General features: G+C 47.9%; 1 protein-coding gene and 1 long non-coding RNA gene across 2 annotated transcripts in view; one reads left to right on the forward strand and one right to left on the reverse strand.

Moving 5' to 3' along the window:
* The window catches only part of LOC135816201 (mucin-like protein), a 67,708-nt gene that overhangs the window by 39,807 nt on the left and 4,344 nt on the right, over window positions 1–23,557 (reverse strand). The window contains exons 2-12 of the mRNA XM_065329600.1: window positions 19,804–20,130; window positions 18,972–19,121; window positions 15,576–15,709; window positions 14,979–15,251; window positions 14,119–14,496; window positions 11,948–12,203; window positions 7,996–8,202; window positions 6,403–6,660; window positions 5,297–5,437; window positions 4,771–4,992; window positions 1,491–1,859 (exon numbers count right to left, since the gene is read on the reverse strand). Of these exons, the coding sequence (XP_065185672.1) occupies window positions 1,491–1,859; window positions 4,771–4,992; window positions 5,297–5,437; window positions 6,403–6,660; window positions 7,996–8,202; window positions 11,948–12,203; window positions 14,119–14,496; window positions 14,979–15,251; window positions 15,576–15,709; window positions 18,972–19,121; window positions 19,804–20,130 (2,715 nt within the window). The remainder of the gene's footprint in view (window positions 1–1,490; window positions 1,860–4,770; window positions 4,993–5,296; window positions 5,438–6,402; window positions 6,661–7,995; window positions 8,203–11,947; window positions 12,204–14,118; window positions 14,497–14,978; window positions 15,252–15,575; window positions 15,710–18,971; window positions 19,122–19,803; window positions 20,131–23,557) is intronic.
* LOC135813723 (uncharacterized) lies at window positions 3,221–4,282 on the forward strand. Its single transcript, XR_010553111.1, has 2 exons — window positions 3,221–3,312; window positions 3,758–4,282. It is a non-coding gene; the product is annotated as an uncharacterized LOC135813723 (long non-coding RNA).

Raw genomic sequence — 23,557 nt, forward strand, 5'->3', positions numbered from 1 at the left:
AAGGTGACTTTCGACGCAGCTCACCAAGCAAAATCCCGCACTTTGGTGCCTGGACAAGCAGTGTTTGTCAAGCAACCCTCTGGCTCAACTGAGAAAGCTACCATCGTCACAGCAACACCACATGATGCAGTCATTACGACCGAAGAGGGAGTGACTTTCCGCCGTCATCTTGACCGTCTGCAAGTGGATCCGACGGAGGTAGTAGCAACAGCTACTCCGCTAGATTCCACAGTTCCATCAGCTCCCGGCAGTCCAACGGCCGCAACACCTAGTACTGTTCCGCCAGCTGCTGGCCGTCCGCAGCGTACGACTCGAAAGCCAAGTCGTTATCAGTAGACCGCTGGTCTTTTCTAAGAAGGGAGGAAATGTGGTAGTCCCACTGAACTATGGCTGATAGTTGCATGACTCTTGTTGTAATGTATGTTTTGTCTCTGTCATTGATGCGCTTTCAGTAATCTGCTGATACTCGTATGCTAGAAGCATCCTAGACCTACCTGCACTGTGTTCCTTCTGTACGCATTCGCCACATACTTGGCATGCCCTATCCCTAGCGCTGGGTAGTACCATGCAGTCTACCAGCGACGTAGGTCGCACGTGATACTTGTTGTAGTGCTTGTACATATGGACGGATCCTGGCGCAAGGTCGAGGAGACTAGAGAGAGAGCCCGAGAATGGCGGCCAGATCCTGAGTGTCCTAATTTATTATCCCGAACCGTTTTCCTTGTGTTTATTCTTATTGCATGTATTGATTAATCCCATTGCTGGATTGAACCGTGTTGGCTGGTGTGAACTGAGTGACGAGTTGACTGAAACATGGAGAGCGCTTGCTCGAGCGTTAAACCGGGTTCTTAATCCACCATACCCAGTTCGCAAGGCTGGGCGGGGTTGTGAGCAGGCTTTCATTTCATCTTTTCTTATTATTTCTGCTTTTCATCTCATTACAAAAATTAGTGCGCACTTTTCTCCATCTGCGCATAAAATCTAGACTGACAACCTGCTTGTTAAATCATGCACCTGCTTTCAGGCGTAAAAACCCTGTTGTAGAGGTCTCAGTCGTCATTTGTTAGACTTACCTGTCTTTATAAATGTAACTCTCTCTCTCTCTCTCTCTCTCTCTCTCTCTCTCTCTCTCTCTCTCTCTCTCTCTCTCTCTGTCTCTGTCTCTGTCTCTCTGTCTCTCTCTGTCTCTCTCTGTCTCTCTCTCTGTCTCTCTCTCTGTCTCTCTCTCTGTCTCTCTCTCTGTCTCTCTCTCTGTCTCTCTCTCTGTCTCTCTCTCTGTCTCTCTCTGTCTCTCTCTGTCTCTGTCTGTCTGTCTGTCTGTCTGTCTGTCTCTCCCCCCCCCCCCCCCCCAGTCATTCACCGGTGGCCTGGCACATCACTCCCCAAACACGTCAGAAAACCACACATCACTGTGACTGTGTGTGCAGGGGAGGGGGGTACAACAGCACAAGACAGCACATGACTATACAAAGACTACACAACGGCTATACCTTGACTGCAGTTACACAGGGCTACAATGCTCCGAGCAGCTCCACCATCCTGTCCCTGGCGGACGGGAAGACACGGCTGATTGTTACGACACGGGCAGAAAGTGATGAGAGGTTGAAATGAGCTGGCAGCCGACAGTGAATCCACGGCGATGATTCGTAGGCTGGGAGGTGATGTCATTGGGTCGGATATGGTAACGCTGAGGGTATACGTGATGCTATCAGATGTTACCATAGCAACCAGAATGTTACCAACCGTTTCCCGGGTGACATTAGGTGGAGTGGAGTCAGTGACATTGAACACATACTCCGCAGCTACATTCAGGCTGAGGGACAGTGTGGCTGGCGCAGTGATGACGGGTGGAAAGTTTGCTACAGCAACAAAAGCACGCAGTGGGGGAAAACAGCCATTTCTCTCATTCGCCGATTGCACGTAATGCAATGAGACTGTGATTGTGCAAATTTGCATTAGGTGACACTGTAACTACTTGTCCAATATCATGCTTATGCTCATGTTGGAGAAAGAACAACCAGTCGGGCACTGCCGCTGCTGTTGGAGTGGACAATGCAAAGAACAGCAACAGGAACTCTACACTAATCACAGTGTACACACCATGCACTAGTAAGCAGTGATAGGGCTGTCGACAAGCCAGGACACTCGACAGGCCATCGCCCAGGGTGAAAAAAACCCGACCACACGAGGCATCTACCAGCGTCGGAGACTAGTTCCCGGTTCAATCCACCTAGGCTAGGTGCACACCGTGATATGTTGGTAGCCATGGCAACGGGCTGTTCAAACCAGGGAAGGCAAAGGGCTGTTCAAACCAGGGAAGGCAACGGGCTGTTCAAACAGGGAAGGCAACGGGCTGTTCAAACCAGGGAAGGCAACGGGCTGTTCAAACCAGGGAAGGCAACGGGCTGTTCAAACCAGGGAAGGCAACGGGCTGTTCAAACCAGGGAAGGCAACGGGCTGTTTAAACCAGGGAAGGCAACGGGCTGTTCAAACCAGGGAAGGCAACGGGCTGTTCAAACCAGGGAAGGCAACGGGCTGTTCAAACCAGGGAAGGCAACGGGCTGTTCAAACCAGGGAAGGCAACGGGCTGTTCAAACCAGGGAAGGCAACGGGCTGTTCAAACCAGGGAAGGCAACGGGCTGTTTAAACCAGGGTAGGGATTTCAGTCACGTGATCTGCGGGGGCAAAAGTACCTTGACACGCATGCATGCTTTTTGAATGCCAGGCATGGCACATGTCAGCGCGGGGTCTTCGGCGTAGATTTTAGGTAGGGAGAGTGAGTTTATCGCCATTTTTATTGGCGCACCGTTGAAGAGTAGGTTTCAAGCTTTCGTTTGGTGCCTCACACGGCGAATTCGTGCCGATATTACGCATCTCGATAGATTCTTGTAGATTTCAAAGTCGCTTTTGAGGTGTTTGCCTTGGTTCCACACTCAAGCATCAGTCAGAATCAGATTCTACGGCATCGATTTAGTCTAGGTAGGTTCCTTCAGACGGCATGAAGGGTCGCGATCGGTAGCGGAAATTGTTTTGAAGTTGAACGCCATTACACAGTATGGAGGTGGAGAAGAAAGACGATTGGATTCCGCCTTCCTCTGTGTTCATGGTGTTGTCCCAGGCAGTTGAGGAATGGCCTAGTAGTAGTTGAACTCTCGTTAAGGGCGAGAAGCAAAAAGTATACCAAGTAAGTTAGCATAATTTGATTTTGCTAGTTGCAGCCGTGGATGGAAAGGATTTCGAGACGATGTGAAAATTGCCAGGAACAAAATCGGGCGTATCAGACAGTGGAGAATTTTTTTGCTGAAGAACAAGGCAAGTGACGACCTCAGTGAATTACTAAATCAAATTGTAAAGCAGATAACCACACACTAAACGAAAAATCGTATCTTGTGTCTGATTCTTGTCCAAGAAAGAAACATTGAACTGCAAGGACAATTGTGGGTTGCAGGGATTGCAAATTGCATGGATTGTATAAGTTTGAAGTTGGTTGCTCCAACGAGGAGCACACGCTTCTTGCCGAACTTGACACTTGACTGACTCACGACTGCCATCCGGAGCACACGAGGAGCACGTCGCACCAAGTGTCAAGTTCGGCAAGAAGCGTGTGCTCCTCGTTGGAGCAACCAACTTCATGACTATTATCGCCGAAGTCGCAACTTCTAAGTTTGTATAAGTTTGGAAAATTAAATTATATCAGTGTTATCAAATTTCCACACCTGAGCAGTCGTACGTGCTGAGGTGTGGACATTTGCAACAGTTCATGTCCATGCTGGACCAGCCGTTGATGACAGTGCTGAAGCAACAGTTGATGTTGATGCCGGCGCAGCAAATGATGGCGCTTTGGAGCCCGCACCCGGCATAGCAGGTCTTGACCCTGTGGGTGGCACCAGACTTGATCTTCCGTGTGTCATACAGGTGCGTGGTTGTTCCAGGCTGGTTTTTTACTGAACTTATCTCTTATAAATACTCACCGCTGGCTGGCTTCTGTGTACAATACTCAATAGCCTCTAGTATGATCGTTGTGCGGCTAATGACATTTTTATGTGCGTCTCTGACTCGTTGCAGCCGAAAAATGAGCCCTGTGTGACATCAGAGCATGCTGTCTACTCCTCTAGTTTCCCACATGCACACTATATAACTTAAATGTTGTGTTTGCCGCATTTCTGTCATATTCCACCTATTACCATGTTGAATTATGCGTGAAATATACTGTTGCTAGGGCCGTTGCTAAGGACGCCATTGTTGCCGTCATTTGGAATTTTGAAAAAAAACTTTTATGTTCCGTTTCGTCACAGCCAGGGCCATCCTTGATCCAAGTTTGGCCACGATCGGATGAAGTTTATTTGTTGCTATGGTGTTGCTAGGGAGTATGGGAATTCCATTTTGTGCCATCCTGCAGATCCAATTTGTATGTGTGTTCATCAAGGTTGGTGCGCTATGTTTGAATGCTCATAACTTTGGAAATACTGCTTGGATTCCGTTCAAATTTTCTGTGGACAGTCCTTACACATAGATGCTTCAGAAAAACTTGTTAGTTGGAGCAAAGCGCTGCTCAGAAAAAACCGCCTGAAATCCCTAACCAGGGAGTATTAAAAACCTCTCACTCCCTGGTCCACACCATTCTCCAAGCAATTGAGTCATGTTATTTGCCCCCTCAGTAGTGTGCGGTGTACAGCGAATAAAGTCACTAGTCAACAACTGGGTCTCGCTGACTGAGAGACATGACAGAAACATGACAGAAACATGACAGAAACATGACAGGACCAGTACCTTCAACAGCTCTTTGCTCCATCAGCATGACTTGTGTTTGTTGCGTTGCCATGCCAACTGCCGTGTCATTGGTTTGGAGGCTGTCAAAGAGGCAGGCCCGGTTGTCACCACAGACTGCCATGAGGGCGGGCGAAAACGTGATCATGTCAGAGAAGTCCGGTTGGTGCGTAGGATCGTATGGGGACGGCGATCCAAACAGACTTTCCTCATCTGAAAGACGCCCTGTTTGCAAGCAACAAGGAGCCACATTTACATTGACATTGCAAGTCACAATCCTGTGCACGGTAAGGCAAAGAGACTTGCGAAGAGATAAACATCGGTACGTCGACAGCTGGAATACCAGACAAGCCGGGAAAGGCACCCCATTTACCAAGAGTTCCACTTTTCATCATCATAGCAAAGTACAAGTGTTTAAGTAAATGATCGTGCCCGTTCCCGAGGGAACTCATGACGGCCGCCTACAACCGGTAAATCAGACTCACATAGTCAGTGTGAGCAATACAATCATATCGATCACAATACTTACATGTTTGCCCAACCAAATAGTATGTACTTTCTGCGATGTCCATAGGGAAACTTGTACCATTTCTTGTTGTAAAGTCATCAGCCGGGTTATCGTTTAGTCGGCCAAGCAAACCTCTTGTCTGATTGCGGTACACAAGACTCACTGAAGGCGTGTTGTGTTGTATTGGTGGTGGTGGTGGCGATGATGGCCAAGGTGGTAACAACCACAACCGTGACATCAGCATATACACAGAAGATTACAACAACGAGGACGACGACAACGAGGACGAGGACGAGGACAGCAACAGCAGCAGCAACAGCAACAGCAACAGCAACAGCAACAGCAACAACAACAACAACAACAACAACAACAACAACAACGTGAGAATAAAGATTTGAAAACAACGACAACGACAGCGACAACACGAGGAGAAATGCTTGAATTTCAAACCTGGCATGAAAGTCTAGATCATTTCCAATCATCATCACTTGCAACTATCACGGATACCCCTCAAGACCGTTTGAACACAACTGACAGTGTGCTTTGACAGCCACAATGTGTAGGTTAGTGAGTGGGGAGTGAGTGGGAAGTGAGTGGGGAGTGAGTGGGGAGTGAGTGGGGAGTGAGTGGGGAGTGAGTGGGGAGTGAGTGGGGGTGAGTGGGGAGTGAGTGGGGAGTGAGTGGGGAGTGAGTGGGGAGTGAGTGGGGAGTGAGTGGGGAGTGAGTGGGGAGTGAGTGGGGAGTGAGTGGGGAGTGAGTGGTGAGTGAGTGGTGAGTGAGTGGGGAGTGAGTGGGGAGTGAGTGGGGAGTGAGTGGGGAGTGAGTGGGGAGTGAGTGGGGAGTGAGTGGGGAGTGAGTGGGGAGTGAGTGGGGAGTGAGTGGGGAGTGAGTGGGGAGTGAGTGGGGAGTGAGTGGGGAGTGAGTGGGGAGTGAGTGGGGAGTGAGTGGGGAGTGAGTGGGGAGTGAGTGGGGAGTGAGTGGGGAGTGAGTGGGGAGTGCTATACTGTACATGATGTACATGTTGTCACCTACAGAACAACAAGGGAAATCAAGGCTTGTTTGTCGTCAAGGCTTGTTTGTTGCTACTTTTAAAAGTGTCATGCTTCAAGTTCGCAATCGTCACTTACATGTTCCCTGTACTGTGAGGAATGAGAAAGTCGACGCAGACAGGATGGAGATGGTGGCAGACACACCACTAGAGAATGATACAGTGATCGCTCCGGTCGTGTATCGCACAGCGGTGAACTGATCAACAATCATCGGCGCTGTAGTTGTACTGGCATGAGCTATTACCATGCTGGTGATATCCACCATGCCACTCATGATGCTCAGGGTGCGGGCCATCGAGTCCAACGAGCAGTTGAGTAGATTTACTCGTTCCCCACCTGCACACCAACATACACACACACATACACACACACAGTTACATACACAGTTACATACACATGTACACACACACACACACATGTGCACACACACACACACACACACGCATACATGCACTTGCTCACTTCCAGCAACAGGTTCCACGGGTCTCCACTGGGGAGAGGAGAAAGAGAGAGAGAGAGAGAGAGAGAGAGAGAGAGAGAGAGAGAGAGAGAGAGAGAGAGAGAGAGAGAGAGAGAGAGAGAGAGGGAGGGAGAGAGAGAGAGAGAGAGAGAGAGAGAGAGAGAGAGAGAGGAGAGAGAGAGAGAGAGAGAGAGAGAGAGAGAGAGAGAGAGAGAGAGAGAGAGAGAGAGAGAGATTCAGAGGAAACCTTTTCGGCTAACGACTGAATGGCCCAACGAAGAACGATCCCCAAATCCTCAAAACTACGAGTCAAGTAAAAAAGAGAAGCAAGGTTGTCCCCATTCCCAAAAACTCACGACGACGACCACGCAACGGGTGTATTTGAACAGTACGATCCCCCTAAGGTTGCGCTCACCACACCGCAGTAAGTGCATAAGAACAAGGTGCGGGAAAAAGATGGACAACACATCAAGTCATCCATCCCGGGATCCAGCTAATACTAGCAAAAAGAGCTATTCTAGCTAGAAGTAGTCCAGCAGTCAACAGGTAGGCAACTTTTCTGGAGTTGCATGGACCTTGAAAGCAATAGGGGTGCCAGGTATAACCTTCAAGCAGCCGCCGGAGCCGCATAATGGCAACCTAGCCACCCATTATCAAACATAAGCACACCTGCCAACCAAACTAGCTAGCAAACAGCAACATGCAGAGTACTGAATGCCACCATGCATCGCACAGTGACAGCACAGCACACGATCATGACATCACAATGACATAAGAATTATATATGAATGACATCACTATGAGTATGTTATACAATTGTTTTCATTTTTGGAGTTGTGTTCTAATCCTTAGGTTCACCATGCCGGGCACCGTGGATTGTATTCTGTTTGCCGGTAAAAGAGGCGTGTGTACCAGCACTATGTCATCGGAATCTCATCATCGTTGCAGTATGGAGTACAGTATGGAGAGGGATTTCTACAGTACAGGATTGGTCGAGTTACACAGTTCTGCACATGCACGGCAGGCGCGTGCCCCGTATGGGTTCCTGGGTGCCCGGAACCCCCCTTTTTTCGCTCAAAATGCAGGATTTTGCTTCATTTTTTGAAAATTTTCCTGGGGGAGGGCCCCCGAACCCCACCTTCAAGGGCACCAGCGCACGCGTCTGCACGGGACATCATGACTGGTGACGCGGGTGGAGCATGAACACTTACTTTCCCAGGTACCACGATACAGGGCCAGGGCAACTGAAGCTATGCTTGTTGCTTTGGAGTTGGGTACTAGAATGGTTCGGATCTGAATAACAACCGAAGTGTTACTGGAGGCATCGTAAGCTTCACTCAAAAGATAGTCACCAAGACCATTGAAGGTGAAAGCTGCACCGTCAAATGTCACAAAATGTGGATCACCTGCTCCTTGGGCTGTAGAGGGACAACGAAAACAGAAAACGAGAGAGAGAGAGAGAGAGAGAGAGAGAGAGAGAGAGAGAGAGAGAGAGAGAGAGAGAGAGAGAGAGAGACAGAGAGAGAGACAGACAGACAGACAGACAGACACACACACACCATTGGACCATTGGATGCCCATCGCCGGAGGCGATGATAGCGATGCTACAGCAGAAGCACTAGCAGCTTGTGCTGGGATTGCACCATTCAACAGCTTGCAAGGCTGAAGAATTGACCGCCACTATTCAGCCTGGTCTACACCACACAGCTATGAAGTGGCTTTTTCTGGCCAGTGAATCCCTACTTTTTGGTCTTCTTTTTTTCACACACACACACACACACACACACACACACACACACACACACACACACACACACACACACACACACACAGACAGAGACCAAGACGTCACCCTAAGAAAGCAGTGTTCGGGGAAGGTGTCTGGTAGCAGTGTTGGATAACAATACCAGTATGCTACTAATATACCAGACTTCCATTCCAATCTGTAATCTATACTGCCTAATATGTAATCTATACTGCCTAATATGAACTACTGTAAAAGCCATTATTCTAATGAGGCGCATATATAACGATTTCCCAAAATTGACTAGTTTACGTGTACGAAAGGTAACGATTCTCACTCATTCTCAACGCTCAATAGGACAGTATATGTGAGCCGCGGCCAGCAAAAAAGGTACTATAGAAAATTACGGAAATTGTTCAGAATGGGAGTCTGAAGTTCGGAATTGAAAAAAATCTTTTTGAGTTGAGGTGATTTTGTACTTTTTACGAGTTGTCTCCATGATGAGGATCGCTTCAAGATTTTGTTTTCATCTTGACAAGGTATCAAGTGGCGCACCTTCATCTTTCAACAAGTGTGAGTGCATGCAAGACGCGTACTGAAAGTAGAGAAGCCACAGAGTGTCATGGCATGCACGAGTAGAAGACGAAGCCTAGAAATTTGTGGTGCGAGCGTTGACGACCTCGCTGTGCTACGGGAACATGACGAAAGTTTTTACGGCCTAAACAGCAGTGATACGATCGCCGAATCGTCTGGCTCAGACGACTCAGATTCGGACACACCTGCAGAAAAGCGGACCTGTTTACCGCTGGAGTCGCAGAGCAGCGATGACGAGTATTTCAGCGATGCAGAGGATACCACTAGCAATAGAACGAGAGCAGCAAGTGGAGCGGCAGCGGCGATGATAAGCGACGCACTGGACATCGGTTGCAAATGCAAAGTGAATCATTGGACCAAGCTACCTCCGGACCAGCTCGAGGAACTGGTATGTAACATGAGAGCAATGAAGAGGAGTGAACTGAAGCGGTACGTGCTGGGCGAACTTGCAGCGATAATGAAAATATCTAGCCCCAGCGCTGGAGCTGCAACTGCGAGTTCTCGCAAATCTTCGTTCACATATGCAATGCTTGGTGTTGTCGTCTGCCGTGAAGTGTTCCAAGATGCACCTGGATTGTCGCATACTCTACTACGTAAATTACAAGAGGACGCTGAACATCTACTTACAACGCCACAGAGCAGCAAGAGTAAGGGCAACCCCCCGCCCAACATCTTACCTACTGCAGTGGCTGACAATGTTGTGCAGTTAATCAAAAACTATGCATCTCGTTACGGAATGCCACAACCAGCAGCACCCAGGGGACGCGCAGCAAAGGCGCCCACATATCTTCCTGCTAGTTGTACAAAGAAAGAAATTCATTGTCTATACTGTGATTCTGAAGGTGCGCATCCTTTTAGTCTGACCACGTTCAAACGGCTTTGGAAAGCTAATACTCCAGATATATGCATCATGAAGCAGAGATCTGATGTTTGCGCACGCTGTGAGCAGCTACGTGTGAATGTCAGGCATGCAAAGACAGAGGAGACCACCCGCCTGGCCATAGAGCAACTTTCAGCTCACATGCAGGAGGCTGATGATGAACAGCAGTACTACAACAAATCAATTAGTGATGCCAGGAATGAGCTAAGCCAAACAACGGATACAGATACACAGGCATCTTCTACCCACATCACATTCGACTTCTCCCAACAGCTTGAGCTACCTCAGCACACTCGCCAGGAGCAATGCCACAGGCCAAGAAGAGGCCGAGGGCATGGCAGAGGACTTATAAATAACTATAATGCAGAAGTAAGCTGACAGCAATTGCCAATCTGGACACCCTTGTACATATAGTGGTATTTAACCACCCCCAGCACCTTAGAATACGTTCAAACTATCAGGAATGATAATTCACATATGAAGAAGTGTTTTGGAGCAAAAAAACCGTTTTCCAAAAATTCACCCTATAGTACCATTTTTGCTGGCTGCGGCTCATGTATCGATTTCTGTACAACGATTTCTATTTTAAAGGGGAAGTATACCCTAAAATCAAATTTTCACCAGTTGTAGTCTTCTGGGTGCTGAGTCGAATGGTCTTGGTCCGAGGAAGCTGCGACGCTCCCTTCCTACTTGAATCCCAATCGAACTCGCGCACTTCCACCGAAACTGGGTGACTGCGCCCTAATAGATGGGGATTTGTATGCAAAATGTCACTAAAAGCGCCATTTCGTTCTTATAAAAGCACGGGTGACCGCGATTGGCCCATATGTTGTAGTCTTTTGGACGCTGAGTCGACTGGTTTTGGTCCGAAAAGGCTGCGATGCAGCGTTCCTCCTTTATTCCCAATCGAACGTGGTTGAACAAGTGGTCACGTGCTCCTGGGTGCCCAAATCACCTGGTCACCGCGCCAGCAGGCGACAACTTTCACACCAAGGTTCAACTCGAGTTCAACTCGAGTGACAGGACTGCACCCAAAAAAGGTCAAACAGGCTAGTAAGTTGTACCCTGCAGGCACGGTGACCAGGTGACTGGTGTACGCAGGAGCACGTGACCGCTTGTTCAACCATGTTCGATTGGGAATAAAGGAGGAACGCTGCATTGCAGCCTTTTCGGACCAAAACCAGTCGACTCAGCGTCCAAAAGACTACAACATATGGGCCAATCGCGGTCATCCATGCTTTTATAAGAACGAAATGGCGCTTTTAGTGACATTTTGCATACAAATCCCCATCTAGTAGGGCGCAGTCACCCAGTTTCGGTGGAAGTGCGCGAGTTCGATTGGGATTCAAGTAGGAAGGGAGCGTCTCAGCTTCCTCGGACCAAGACCATTCGACTCAGCACCCCGAAGACTACAACTGGTGAACATTTGATTTTAGGGTATACTTCCCCTTTAACGACAGATTTCTCCTCGTTAACTCGTTAGAGTTAGCACTTCGTTATATATATGGCTTTTACAGTAAACAGTTCCCATGGCTCATGGTTTGCATGGGTATTTTCTAAAGTACTTCTAGTACCTACTGATGCCCATCTACTACACCTTGTATGTCAAACACAGGCTGACTGAATGGGTAAGCCGGCAAGAACAAGGGAAGGGCAAGGGTATAGCAAGGGTATTTGTGAAAGGAATACAAATCACCACATCGAGACAAAACGAAACACTTCAAACAGGCGTACGTTGAACAAGCTGGGTGTATTCTGTTTTCCGTGTGAAGATATTCAGTAGCTGTTTCTTTTGAACAAGTGAGTTCAATTCATTTTCTTGATCCAGATCTCAATACTTCTTCGAAGTACACACAACATGCCGATTTAAAACTGCTACTAGCTCTGGGTGTGGTTTGTAGCTTGTTTGAACATGACAAGCCGGCTCACGCCTAGTACTACATACATGATCGGAGTTGTACGGAAAGTACTGCTGCTGGTGTCTCGCCAGATTCCTCTGCTTGCACCTGACTGGCCACGTTCTCCAAGATGGGCCGCTTGGCATAGAACAGGTCACAGTACCCGGCTGCACAGCACAGAGTGCGTATAGCCCACTCTGACGTGTTGAAAGCCGCGGCCTCTGTCAGCGGGTGTGAGGCGGTGGCAAAGCTAGCCATTGCTCCACTGGTTAAGAACGACCCTGCACCATCGTAACAACACACCTGCAGCATCACCGGCGTGGGCAGAAAACAAACACAAAGGGCTAGCGTGAGGCAATAGATTAGTCCCACCCCGTACCCTAGGCACAGCAATCATGTATTGAAATCAGACCTGCAGTGGCAGTAGAGTGCAATGTGCATTCAGTCATGACAGTCAAGTGACTATACTGGCAGTCAGTGCACTGTACTATCACTACAAGAAGCTAAGAAGTCCGAGCAGTATTGTCACGTCATGGCCTATGTTGGATGTAAGTTGTCTTTCTCGCTACTTAGGTCTTGTATTACTCAATCCGCGTACAGCATTGTTTTGCATTATGTGTCCCCGAAGCTGCAGGAACCTGTTTGGACGTCTCGTAGTTCTGGAGGCTGGTGATTCGTCTGCTGCACTGGCTGTTTCGGAGGCCCAAGTTCCGGTTTAAATTCATGGATTTCACCGCTACGTTCTTTGAGAAGCCGATTTACTTATTCATGCTGGTGCCTTTCGTGTGCTCCGTGTGCCACGGCTGGTCGTGTTCTTTTCCTTAGCTTCGAGTTCTTTTCATTTGCTTTGAGTTTTTTCATTGTTTTGGGATTTAGTTGCATTTTTCCATTCATTGATCATCATGGTATTTTCCTGCAATGTAAAAACGGTGGAGACGATGTGCAATAAAACGATGAAAATATGAAGAAATGGTGTAGGGAAAAAATATGGATTCAAACAAGTTTTCGTACAACACTCATCAGGAATCGTCGGCTTTGGCTGAGGCGGTGCCGCTTGCGGTCCCGGTCCCACTGCCTCCTCCTGATCCCCCGCCATCGGTTCTTGCGGCGGTGGAGCTTGCCAGTGGCAGACCGCGAGCAACACTGACAGCTGCATTAACACTACAAATGCCGACTCAAAAAGACCCACCTTGCATATCAGTAGCTCCCACACCAACACCAACAACGCAATCTACAGCAACCACAACTAATCCACCATCCAAGCCCATAATTGAAAGACCAAGACGATCAACAGCCAACTACAACAGAAGCTACGCACTCAGCGGACAAGGGCGAAAGGAGGGACGTGATAGCAGGGTGACGGCCGAGTTGAGTTCAATGGACCCGGTCAGGCGGGATGGACGAGACAGAGAGAGTACAAAGGAAGCGGAGGATGGAACGGACGGTGGAGGGAGCAGTGAGTCGGAGAGCAGTGATGGGAGTGATGGTGAGAGTGCCGGTGAGAGTGTTAGTGTTGTGCATAGGTTCCGTGGTAGCAAGTCTTCAGTGTACAATCATCTGCTAGCTAGTCCTGATTGTTGCAATTCGTATTCCGACTCTTCGTTCACTGTATTGTGCCGTGGTCGTCATGGTTATGGACTACAGTTAAAAGTGTTGGAAGCTATCTATCAGCGTCTGTACACGCCTAATTTGTGTGTACAGAAAGATAGTATAATTGGGTTGAAATTGTTTAAGTAACGTGTCGTGTTTAGTGCGGCCAAGCTTGGCCGTTAATGTTCTAGGTGTAATGTACTGCTGTTATGTGTTATCACATTGTCTTTCCTTCCTTTCTCCTTTGTTCATTTCTCGCTTTGATTGTTAAAATTCACACTTGTAAATTTCACTGTTGTTGCTCTTAGTGTTATTTCTCTAACTTAGATTTTCTATAATAGTTCAATTTTTGTTTCAGTGTCCTTTAGTACAACGACGATTCCTGATGAGTGTTGTACGAAAACTTGTTTGAATCCATATTTTTTCCCTACGCCATTTCTTCATATTTTCATCGTTTTATTGCACATGGTATTTTCCATTCATTGATCATCATGGTATTTTTAGCCGTACAAGAGGCTTGTTGACTCGGAAAACTAAAAAAAAAAGAAAAGAAGAAAAACCTATCGCTGCAGTGGTCATGTGAGTAAAGCTGATCACTAGTCGGAACCGTCATGAGTGATTGCCTCACCAGATTCCCAGGGAACACATTCGTGTAACAGTCCGATGAGAAACTCTCCAGCACTGCAAAGCTGGAGTCTATCTGTGCGTGTCGCCTGGACAACGGGCAAGCAATACCCGTTGGCGTGGTGATGGCTTCGAGTCTTCCCGCTTGATCAGCGCACTGCTGTGCGTCGGAGTCTATTGCGCAGGCATCGGTTACCATGACAACACGATATCCACCATGTTGAACAGACTCGGGCGTAGCCCGCCATAGTAGCTGAGGACCGTTGCGTACAATGAGCCAGGGCATTTGTCCTTGTCCAACAGCCGTCGATCCGTTCATGTAGTTGAAAACTGCAAATCCCACACATCCATCAGTTGTTAGGACAAGCTGGTATGAGTTCGTCTGCAAGCACAGCACACGGGAAGTAGACATAGCAACAAGGCAGTCAATGGGTTATACGTGTTGCAGAGGTATGGGACTGTGGCTGTGCACAGCTGCATGCGACCATAAAAATCATGCTGATAGTGACTCAATAATTAAAGACGTCAACACAACATCGCTGTTGTCCCTGGTCCTGGTAACTATGCGTTACTGGGCAGCGAGGGCTCCACGTGTACTGTGTACAGCAGTTCAGGTACTATACCGTATCAGTACTCGATAGCCGAGGTACTCTATATTCGATGTCAGATGATTGCATGGCAAAGGATATGCAGGATCTTCACAATAGGTGATTTCAACTATTATTAGTTTCCCATGCAACGAGAAGAGTATGTTATATCCAGTGTCCACGGTATTGTTTACTGAAGTTTCACTGCAATACGTAATCATTGACCTTGTCACAACAAACAGCATACCGCATGGAGACGAGTAGTACATGTACTTACAAGTTCAACTGCAGCATCACGGACAGGCTGGACTTTACTCCAGGTCACAACCAGTGCGTATCTAGGGTTGAAACCAGCCAGCACTGCTTCCGCCACGGAGCCGCTCTGCTGCAGAGTGGAGTTGACTCGGCCCAGGGTGTCCGCAGACGTATGAATTTGATATGAAACATTACCAGTGCGGGCAGTGCCGTCATTGAGGTAGAATGGAGCAAACACAACCGACGCATCACTGCTAAACGATTCAGCAGTTGAGACAAACCCGTCCGATGAAATCTTGGAGAAAATACAACACAGACAAACAGGGTTTTTGGCATTGGTTGAATGGCATGAATGCCTTCATTGGTGGAATGATAAGTACTTCCGTGATAGGTGGACAGCATACATATGGGGACGGTGATATCCATAACGGAGAGTGTACACACCCGGATTTACAACATTAATTTCCTATTTACAATCACTAAGCCATGCTTGGTGATCCGTATGATGCACATGGGAAAACACAAACTATTTACTTCAAAAAAGACTTGTGGCTAAAGTCAATGCTCCACAACGCTGACGATACTTGGGCAGCACACGGTTCACATTGCTGAAACTTACAATAAGACGAGCAAAGACGCTTTCCCCGACGGGAAAAACTGACGGAAGAGATATTGTGATCTTCTGCACTTCTAGCGATGGCTGACGTACTTTGTCACCATGTGCAGCACCAAACGGAATGAAAAATCCAGCAGCTGGGCAAACAAATAGTGAGCATCAAAACAGGCATCAAGAAAAGAGGTTAAATGGTGAGAAAGGTGTTTGTTTCAGTAACACACGATACGTGTATGTGTGTTTGCACATCATGCCGCAAGCCAAGGCGTGCGACTCTGCTTCCTTGCACACTGAGGCATTATGGCAGCGCATGCACGTACTGTCGTGGACATGGAAATCCGGTCGATTGACCGGGGCCGGCGCCCTCAGCGCGTACAGAGTGTTGCGTGCACTACCATGCAGTGCACAGTCATGTTGATCCAATACAAACATCCGTGAACGAATGGTGCAGGGCCGGGCATCCCGTTTTTGGTATTTTTGACATGACTATATTGGAAGTCGATTCCAACGACTAGGTCGAAGACGTGCGAAGCGTTTCCAACAAGTGGATGGCTTTCGCACTAAAGAATACAGCACCAGCCAATGGCTACCTTTGGCACTAAAGACAACAGCACTTGCCAATGGCTAATCTTTGCGGAATCCCCCCAAAGAGAACAGTGAACTTCACCACCACGTGTGCACCATTGCAAGGAGAGGTTTGCAAAGAAGCATGCATAGTGTAATCTGAGACAGACGATGGCTGTCCCCAACCACCAGTATTTCGCTGTGGAGGAACTACGCAGAAGAGAGCACACAGAGGCGCTCTACCGATCTGGGCTGAGAAGCAGGCACATTCGCGACTTGACCGGCTATAAGTATAACTTTATAAGAAAACCCAGGTAAGCCAGCAAAATATCAAAGCAATGGAGATACGAGCAGAAAGAGAAATATCAAAGCAATGGAGATACGAGCAGAAAGAGAACGACATTTACTCGAATATGCATTTCTCTATGTTGCATTGTTCAGGTAAACGATACTATCGAGAAGGTCGAGGCTGGTGTTGCAATGAAGAGGAAAGCGGGAAGTGGCGCTCAGCCCACACTAGGCCCTGACGGACTTGAGCACGTCCAGCAATTTGTTGAAAACAACCGCTATTCCAGCAGCGAGAAAGCAGCAGCCGACTTGGCTAATGTAGGTCCAGCAGGCGAATCAGTAGGTGCTAGGCAGGTGAGACGCCGCCTATCAGAAACCCATCGCTTTAGCCGTCCGCATAGGAAATTCGTCCTCACAGAGGCACACAAGCTCCACCGTCTTGCGTGGGCAATCGTCCAACAAGACCACGACTTTGACAGGACGGTATTCGCCGACGAAGCTTGCTTCGCTGCCGGCCCCGACGATCGAATCATGTTCTGGTTTCCTCGCGATTCTGTGCCTGTTGTTGAGCAGTCACAACATCCGGCGAAGGTGCACGTCCTCGGCGCTGTGTCTTTGTTTGGGACAGTGGGCGACCTGGCGTATGCCAACACATGGAACGTGTGGAATTGAAAGTTCACAGACCATTGAGCTTGTGGAGCCAGCTTTGTTTCATAATGTATGGTGTCTGGTTTTATGTATTGTTCATGGTTGTGTTGTACATGTGGCTGCGCTTGTGTCTCTTTGTTGTACATGCTGCCGAGTCGTGGTACATGCTGCTGCGCTGTTTTCGACTCCTGCGTACATGCGGCTGCACCGTCTTCTGTCCCCGTTGGTACACACTTGCTCGTCGTGTCCCCGGTGTACGCCTTCACTATAATATATTCTGTTGTCTCGTCTTGTCTCAGTGTCAGTCGTCAGTCGTTCGTTGTCTGTTGGTTCTTCTTTATGAGTTCCCCAGTCGCCTACTGAAATGAAGTAGAAGAAAAAGCTCTCTAACAATTTGTACTGGTCTTTTGTTGTGTGGCGTGGCGAGGAGCGTAGAGGCAGTTCGTTCACGGTTCCAAACCCGTGACGACATTTGGCGCCCAGCGTGGGGCTCGAACCCACGACCCTGAGATTAAGAGTCTCATGCTCTACCGACTCCTCAGGACTCTCTATTCACTGGCTGTTCCGCTGCAGGCACGACAGCTCTCACCTCTTACTCTATTGTAGACTTAGGCTAGTGCTGGCTTCTGAGAGTGGCACAACGTCCCGATCTTGCGGGGATATTAGGATCCATCTTTCTTAGTCTAGGTCAGTGTTATTACGAGCGTTATCACGAGTGTGTTATGCTCGGTTTGTTATGAGTTTGTCGCGCTGTCGTTATATGTGTATATGGATATTACAGTGTAGCGTCAGTCAGCAGAATACAGTCTTCACAGATTCTTTAGTGTTGATACCACCGTAACAAGTAAAGTGAATCTCGGTCCCCATGTTTCGTGAGCTGGTGCAACTTGTGGTTAGGTGTCTGTAATCTAACAGAACGCGAACACATTTTCTGCCGGAATGGAGCAGTCAATCGTTCCATTGGCCGGCGTGTTCTTCGGCAACAACTGGGAACTGCAGTTGGACAATGCGACTCCTCATCGGTCACCTAACGCGCAGCAGCACATCGTCGACAACGGCGCGCCGAAATAGCCCATATTCCAATGCTTCAAAATCCCAAGATGAAATGGAGGTTGTGGAAAACTAAAAAGAATTCCTTCATGTGTTTCAAGTGCTGGTACAGCAGCCGAACAGTGAAAGCAAAGTTGAGGTGGAGTTTGCGGTTTCTGTGGGAAATATGGGGCACATTTGATCAAGGATGCCTTACTGCACTATCAAATATGCCGAAGAGAAAAAGGGTTGAGAAATCTCACTTTTTTAAAAGCTCGAGGGAGAGCGTGATTATTCTGGAGAAAGCAGCATCCAGGGCTAAGCTCATCATTAGTTGGAAGCAGGGAGTAGTAAATATTACTACAACTGTACAATTCATTGCATTCCCAACTCATCACAAAAGTTTTGTGATGAGTTGGGAATGCAATGAATTGAAAATATGGCCGAAAGCTCTGTCGCAATATTTACAACTGTACAGGCAGAAAATTTCGTCGGTCAATAATTTCGTCCAACTCCAAGGAAAGGGAGTTTGTCCGGTCACGGTTGTAAATTCTGTCCATGGATCATAGGAGTGTATTAAAAAGCTGGACAAATCGACATTAGTCCGGCATTTAATTTAGTCCAAAAGCTCCTTGGACGAAAAAGACGAAATTAAATTCCAGACGAATATTTCTGCTTATACAGTACCTGGTCGGAGGTTTGCCATTCATTGATCACTGATTGCTTTTCAGCGTCAATGGGGCTAATTTTGCCCCCCCCCCCCCCCCCTCTTGAGTGCATGTACTTTTGTGCGGGGAAAGTCGTGGCAACACCCCCCCCCCCCCCCTTGATCACTATCCTGACTACGCGGCCCCTGATAACCGATTAACTTACGTGCAACACAGTGACCGGAGTTGCTCAGGTAGATGTGGTTATCGGCACAGTCACTGCACAGTGCACCCAGATAGTTGGTCAAACACTGGCAATGTCCACTCTCACTACACTCCATTGGGTTAGCAGTACCCACTGATGAGCAACGACATGCTGCACAGCAACAGCAACAACAGTAACAACAGAAGCAATTACATGAACAAGGAGATAATAGAGAGGTTCCGCATAACGTAATTACGTTAGTAAAAAACGTAGTCGATCTACGGAAAGTCTTACGTAAACTGCATGTGCATCTGTGTTCCGCCATACGGAGTTTTCAAATCACGTAGCTGCCCTTGGCAACTCCAAACGCGGCAGTGTACGACCAGATCGATCTGGGGAGAGAGTCATAAATTTGTACCCCAATCCACTTACGGACCAGCTACGTTATCAGAGCCCTCACTACGTACTCTACGTAGACAACTTTCCGTAAGTGGAGTGCAAACTCGCGAATTCACGGGTTTTCCCCGCCCACTAACGTAAAGTTGCTCAACTTTACGTGGTGCGGAACCTCTCTAATGACAACAAACGCTCATCTTTTCACAAACTTATAACAGCGTTACATGAATGTATATCACTTGGGACGACCCTCTCCCCCCGCCCCGTGCACATTCTATGTGACTTGTTTGTGCAAACATAGAGCATAACATTGTCTTTGCAACACGTGAGGCTTCTCACCACAATTGCTCAAGGTCTTTGAATTGTATTCCCATCCCGGCATCCAGCAGAAACTCATCATCATGATAATACATCGCAACTTTGTACGCAGCTTACCTACCAATATGGCTGTACTTACCTTGGCAGTTTAAATCCAAGTTGAACTCACACGCCCGTCGACAGCGACTGGTGTACGCAATGGAGGATTCCGGGACAAAGAAGCCAGCTTGGCACATGTCACATCGTCGACCAGTCGAGTACATCTTGCACATGCATGCACCGGAGACCAGGTCACAGAGTCGCTGTTGCATCGTCATGGGCATGTCGGAAGGGAACAGGGAGCCGGCATCGGAGCACAAACACGGCTGACACGACGTGTTGTCCGAATCGTAATAGTCTGTGTCATCGCATTGCAGCGGCGGTGAGGTGGGAGTAGGTGGTGTAGGTGCGTCACCACTGCCACTACCTGCAACACAACATCACACAACACCACAGCATATGTACAGCCAACAAGTGGTGCAGAGACTTGGAAACCTGTGATTTTAATCAGCCAGAAGAGAGTTTTGGATCTGCCACCCCGTACATTGGCAACACAAAACCTGTCCAGATTTTGTAAAAACTTACCGATTTTTACCTTACTCCTTAGTCCTTGACCTTTTCAAGGGCTACGTAGCAGACTACAATTTCCAAGAACAATTTCTATTCACTGAAATACCAACGAACCATCTACTATCCTCCAGTGATGCGATTCAAAAACTCGACTTGAGCCTGCAATGCTGTCCTTTGCTAAATCAGCATGATAAGCTGACACGACGTGATGGGTGTGTTTAGAGTATTTTGCTGAGCAGTGTCTGACATGGGCTAAAAGTGACCGTTATCTTCGTCTCACTAGTATATGCAACACAGTTGGGGAGGTGAGACGGGGGTGAAGGGGAGGGGGTTGAGCTTGGCAACAGTCGGTACACAGTGGATAACATCACTGGTAGATTTGGCAGTTTGTGGGAGCCCAGGTGACTACGGCTCTATACTTACCAGAACAGTAAATGCTATCACTACTGTGACAGGGGGGTGACCTATGATATCCTTTAAGCCGCAGGATGATCACACATTGATCACGCTGCATGAGATATCTTCTACTCGTCAGTACCCTATGCCCAATACCCGCATGTACCCCCAGGCAAGGGGAGAGAAAATCATGGCTCATTGTTTATAACCTCCTCAATGACAGCGGAGAGAACACTTTTGAAGCAATTGTCAAGTACAGCTGTAGCAACTCTACTGTGCACACAATAGCGTACAGTTCCTGTCGGCATGTTGTTACCCATGCTCAGCTCCGTGATAGCCGGCACCTGCAGTGCAAGGAAAACCTTGGCCTTGCTGTACATATACATTCCAGTTCAGTCCAGGACTCAAGCGACTTGATCATTGATGAGCTGAAATAACACCCCACCCATCATCAGCATGTATCCTGGTAAAGGCTATGTCATGGCCCAGTGACGCTGTGCTTCTACCCACCCTGTACAAGCTATACCATAGTCCATAGTCCTGCACACATTCAACCTGCCTCTGCAACTCTGCTGCCAATGCTTAAAATGACTATGTCCTGTCACATATGCAAGCAGTGATCATAAAAATGTCCATCTATGCACCTTGCAACAATCTAGCTAACTAAAGACCCAGCCGAGGCAATTGTTCACTTTGGCAGAAGGCCACTGGTCAGTGCTCCAACACTGAAACAAAGTCGTGATGCCAGTGTGTAATACCGGTACAAGTAAATCACTTCCTTTCTCCTCCTACCTACTTGGGAATGTGTGAAAGAGCACACACGAACATGTTTGCAGGAGGTGCTGGAAACCTTTTAGAAAGCAGACCTGCTGGACAAGCATACTGCCGGGAGGCCGGGGTAGTTTTCTTGTTTCATTTAGACACACAGTCTCTCATCACAGACCGCACTATCAACATGTTCACTTCAAATGCCACAACTTGGCACAAGCTATTGGACAGTAAGTTACCTGTTGCGTACCATAGCATGGGTACGCATTCCCCGACTCACCGGGCTCTGACCATGCACACTTGCACAATGCGGCTGCCCACAAGCAACCTGGTGTATAAGCCAGTTCAGTATTCACTGAGCCAGTACAGTGCGGGATAGCATTTGGGTGCAGGACTACATGGTCAGTACACGGTCAAACCCGGGTCTGGCTAATGCCACTAGTGCAACAAGGCGCATGACACGGACAGGTTGGTGATCAGTGAGGCAACTAGTCCCTCCTACAGCCATCACCTATCCACAGCACCTCACACAACCTCAGTGCACATACCAATGCATACCAACACCATTCTTCACCTCATTCACCCAAGGGAATGTTCACAGCTGAGAATACAGCTGGTAGCAGCAGCAGCTACAGTGACGTACAAAGTACAGATGCCTCCAGAGACACTTCCACCGAGTTTCTCTTTTCAATCCCTGTAAACTTTACCAAACTCGATCAATGGCCCAATTTCTTTTCAGCAGCGGAGCACGCGAATGTTAAATGAAAGAAAAATGTTCTTCTCCTGCAGTTTCAACACACCTAATAGCACCATCAGCACACACATACTGATACATGCACTTCATATCAGTCAACATACGCACATACACATACACGAACAAAACGTTGCAAATACACGTACAGCGGAATCATGTATTGACTGGACACATTTTTCATGCACCAAAGTCCTGGGGCCCAACGTACATCCCTGGATCAAGCAGAATCCTGTCATATCATGACAGTCTCCGCTGCACCGAGGGCGTCCAGCTGGGGAAGGTTTTACTATACTTGTGTGGAGAGATAGTACAAACTTTGGGAGCAACACTGATTCAAGTTTAGGTAGGAAATTAGGTAAATATTTCTAGTAACAATTTCCTTGGAGACAAGAATGCGAATGTACTATATATTTCAAGTATTTCATAATTTATTACTCCACACACGCACCCACCCCTCCCCAGACACACAAATACACATGTGTGCCCGGACACACACGCACGCATGTGTAATAGGTGTATTCATACTAAGACCGCACAACACTTACTAGTCGTATTTCCCGCTCCTTCACCATGGCAACGAGAGCCAATCCAGTATAGATAGCACACACAGGTACATAAGGACACACAGGTACATAAGGACGGACACACACACACACACACACACACACACACACACACACACACACACACACACACACACACATAGGTAAGATATAAAAGGACACACCAAAAGGTGTAGCACTGTCAACTTTACAAATAAAACCACCTAAAGTGGTTAACAACTTCTGACAGCTAGTACCGGGCAGTTGACACAATCCACAGTTACAACCACAACCCTCCACTGAGTACAGACTACTTATACATTCTGTAACACATTCAGGGGCGTCGGAAGGTAATTTTGTGTGGTACGGTCAGCCATCTGAAGTACAATTTAACTCGTGGGGGAGGGGTGGCTCAGCCGAAAATTTTGGAAATTGACAGCCCAAATCAGTGCATTTTATTGATTCACGGGGTACTTGGGGCAAATAGTGGTACGGTCAATGCCGTAGTGACCGTACCGTGTGCGACGCCCCTGACATTGCAACATTCCGCAGTATACTGTGCTCCTCTTTTTCAACAAATAGGGTGCAAGAACTGAATGCACATTGTGTACACATAATACACGGTATTTTCTACATGTCCGAAGGGAATCTCATTGACCTCTCTTCGACACTAGCATTGTAGCAGCTACAACCATACAACGTACCCAAACAATGTACCCCCTACCCCCCCCCCCCCTCTTCCTCTCTCTCTCTCTCTCTCTCCCTCCTCTCTCTCTCTCTCTCTCTCTCTCTCTCTCTCTCTCTCCTCTCTCTCTCTCTCTCTC

This window comes from Sycon ciliatum, chromosome 4, assembly GCF_964019385.1.
Source record: "Sycon ciliatum chromosome 4, ocSycCili1.1, whole genome shotgun sequence".
In the NCBI taxonomy this organism is placed as follows: Eukaryota; Metazoa; Porifera; class Calcarea; order Leucosolenida; family Sycettidae; genus Sycon; species Sycon ciliatum.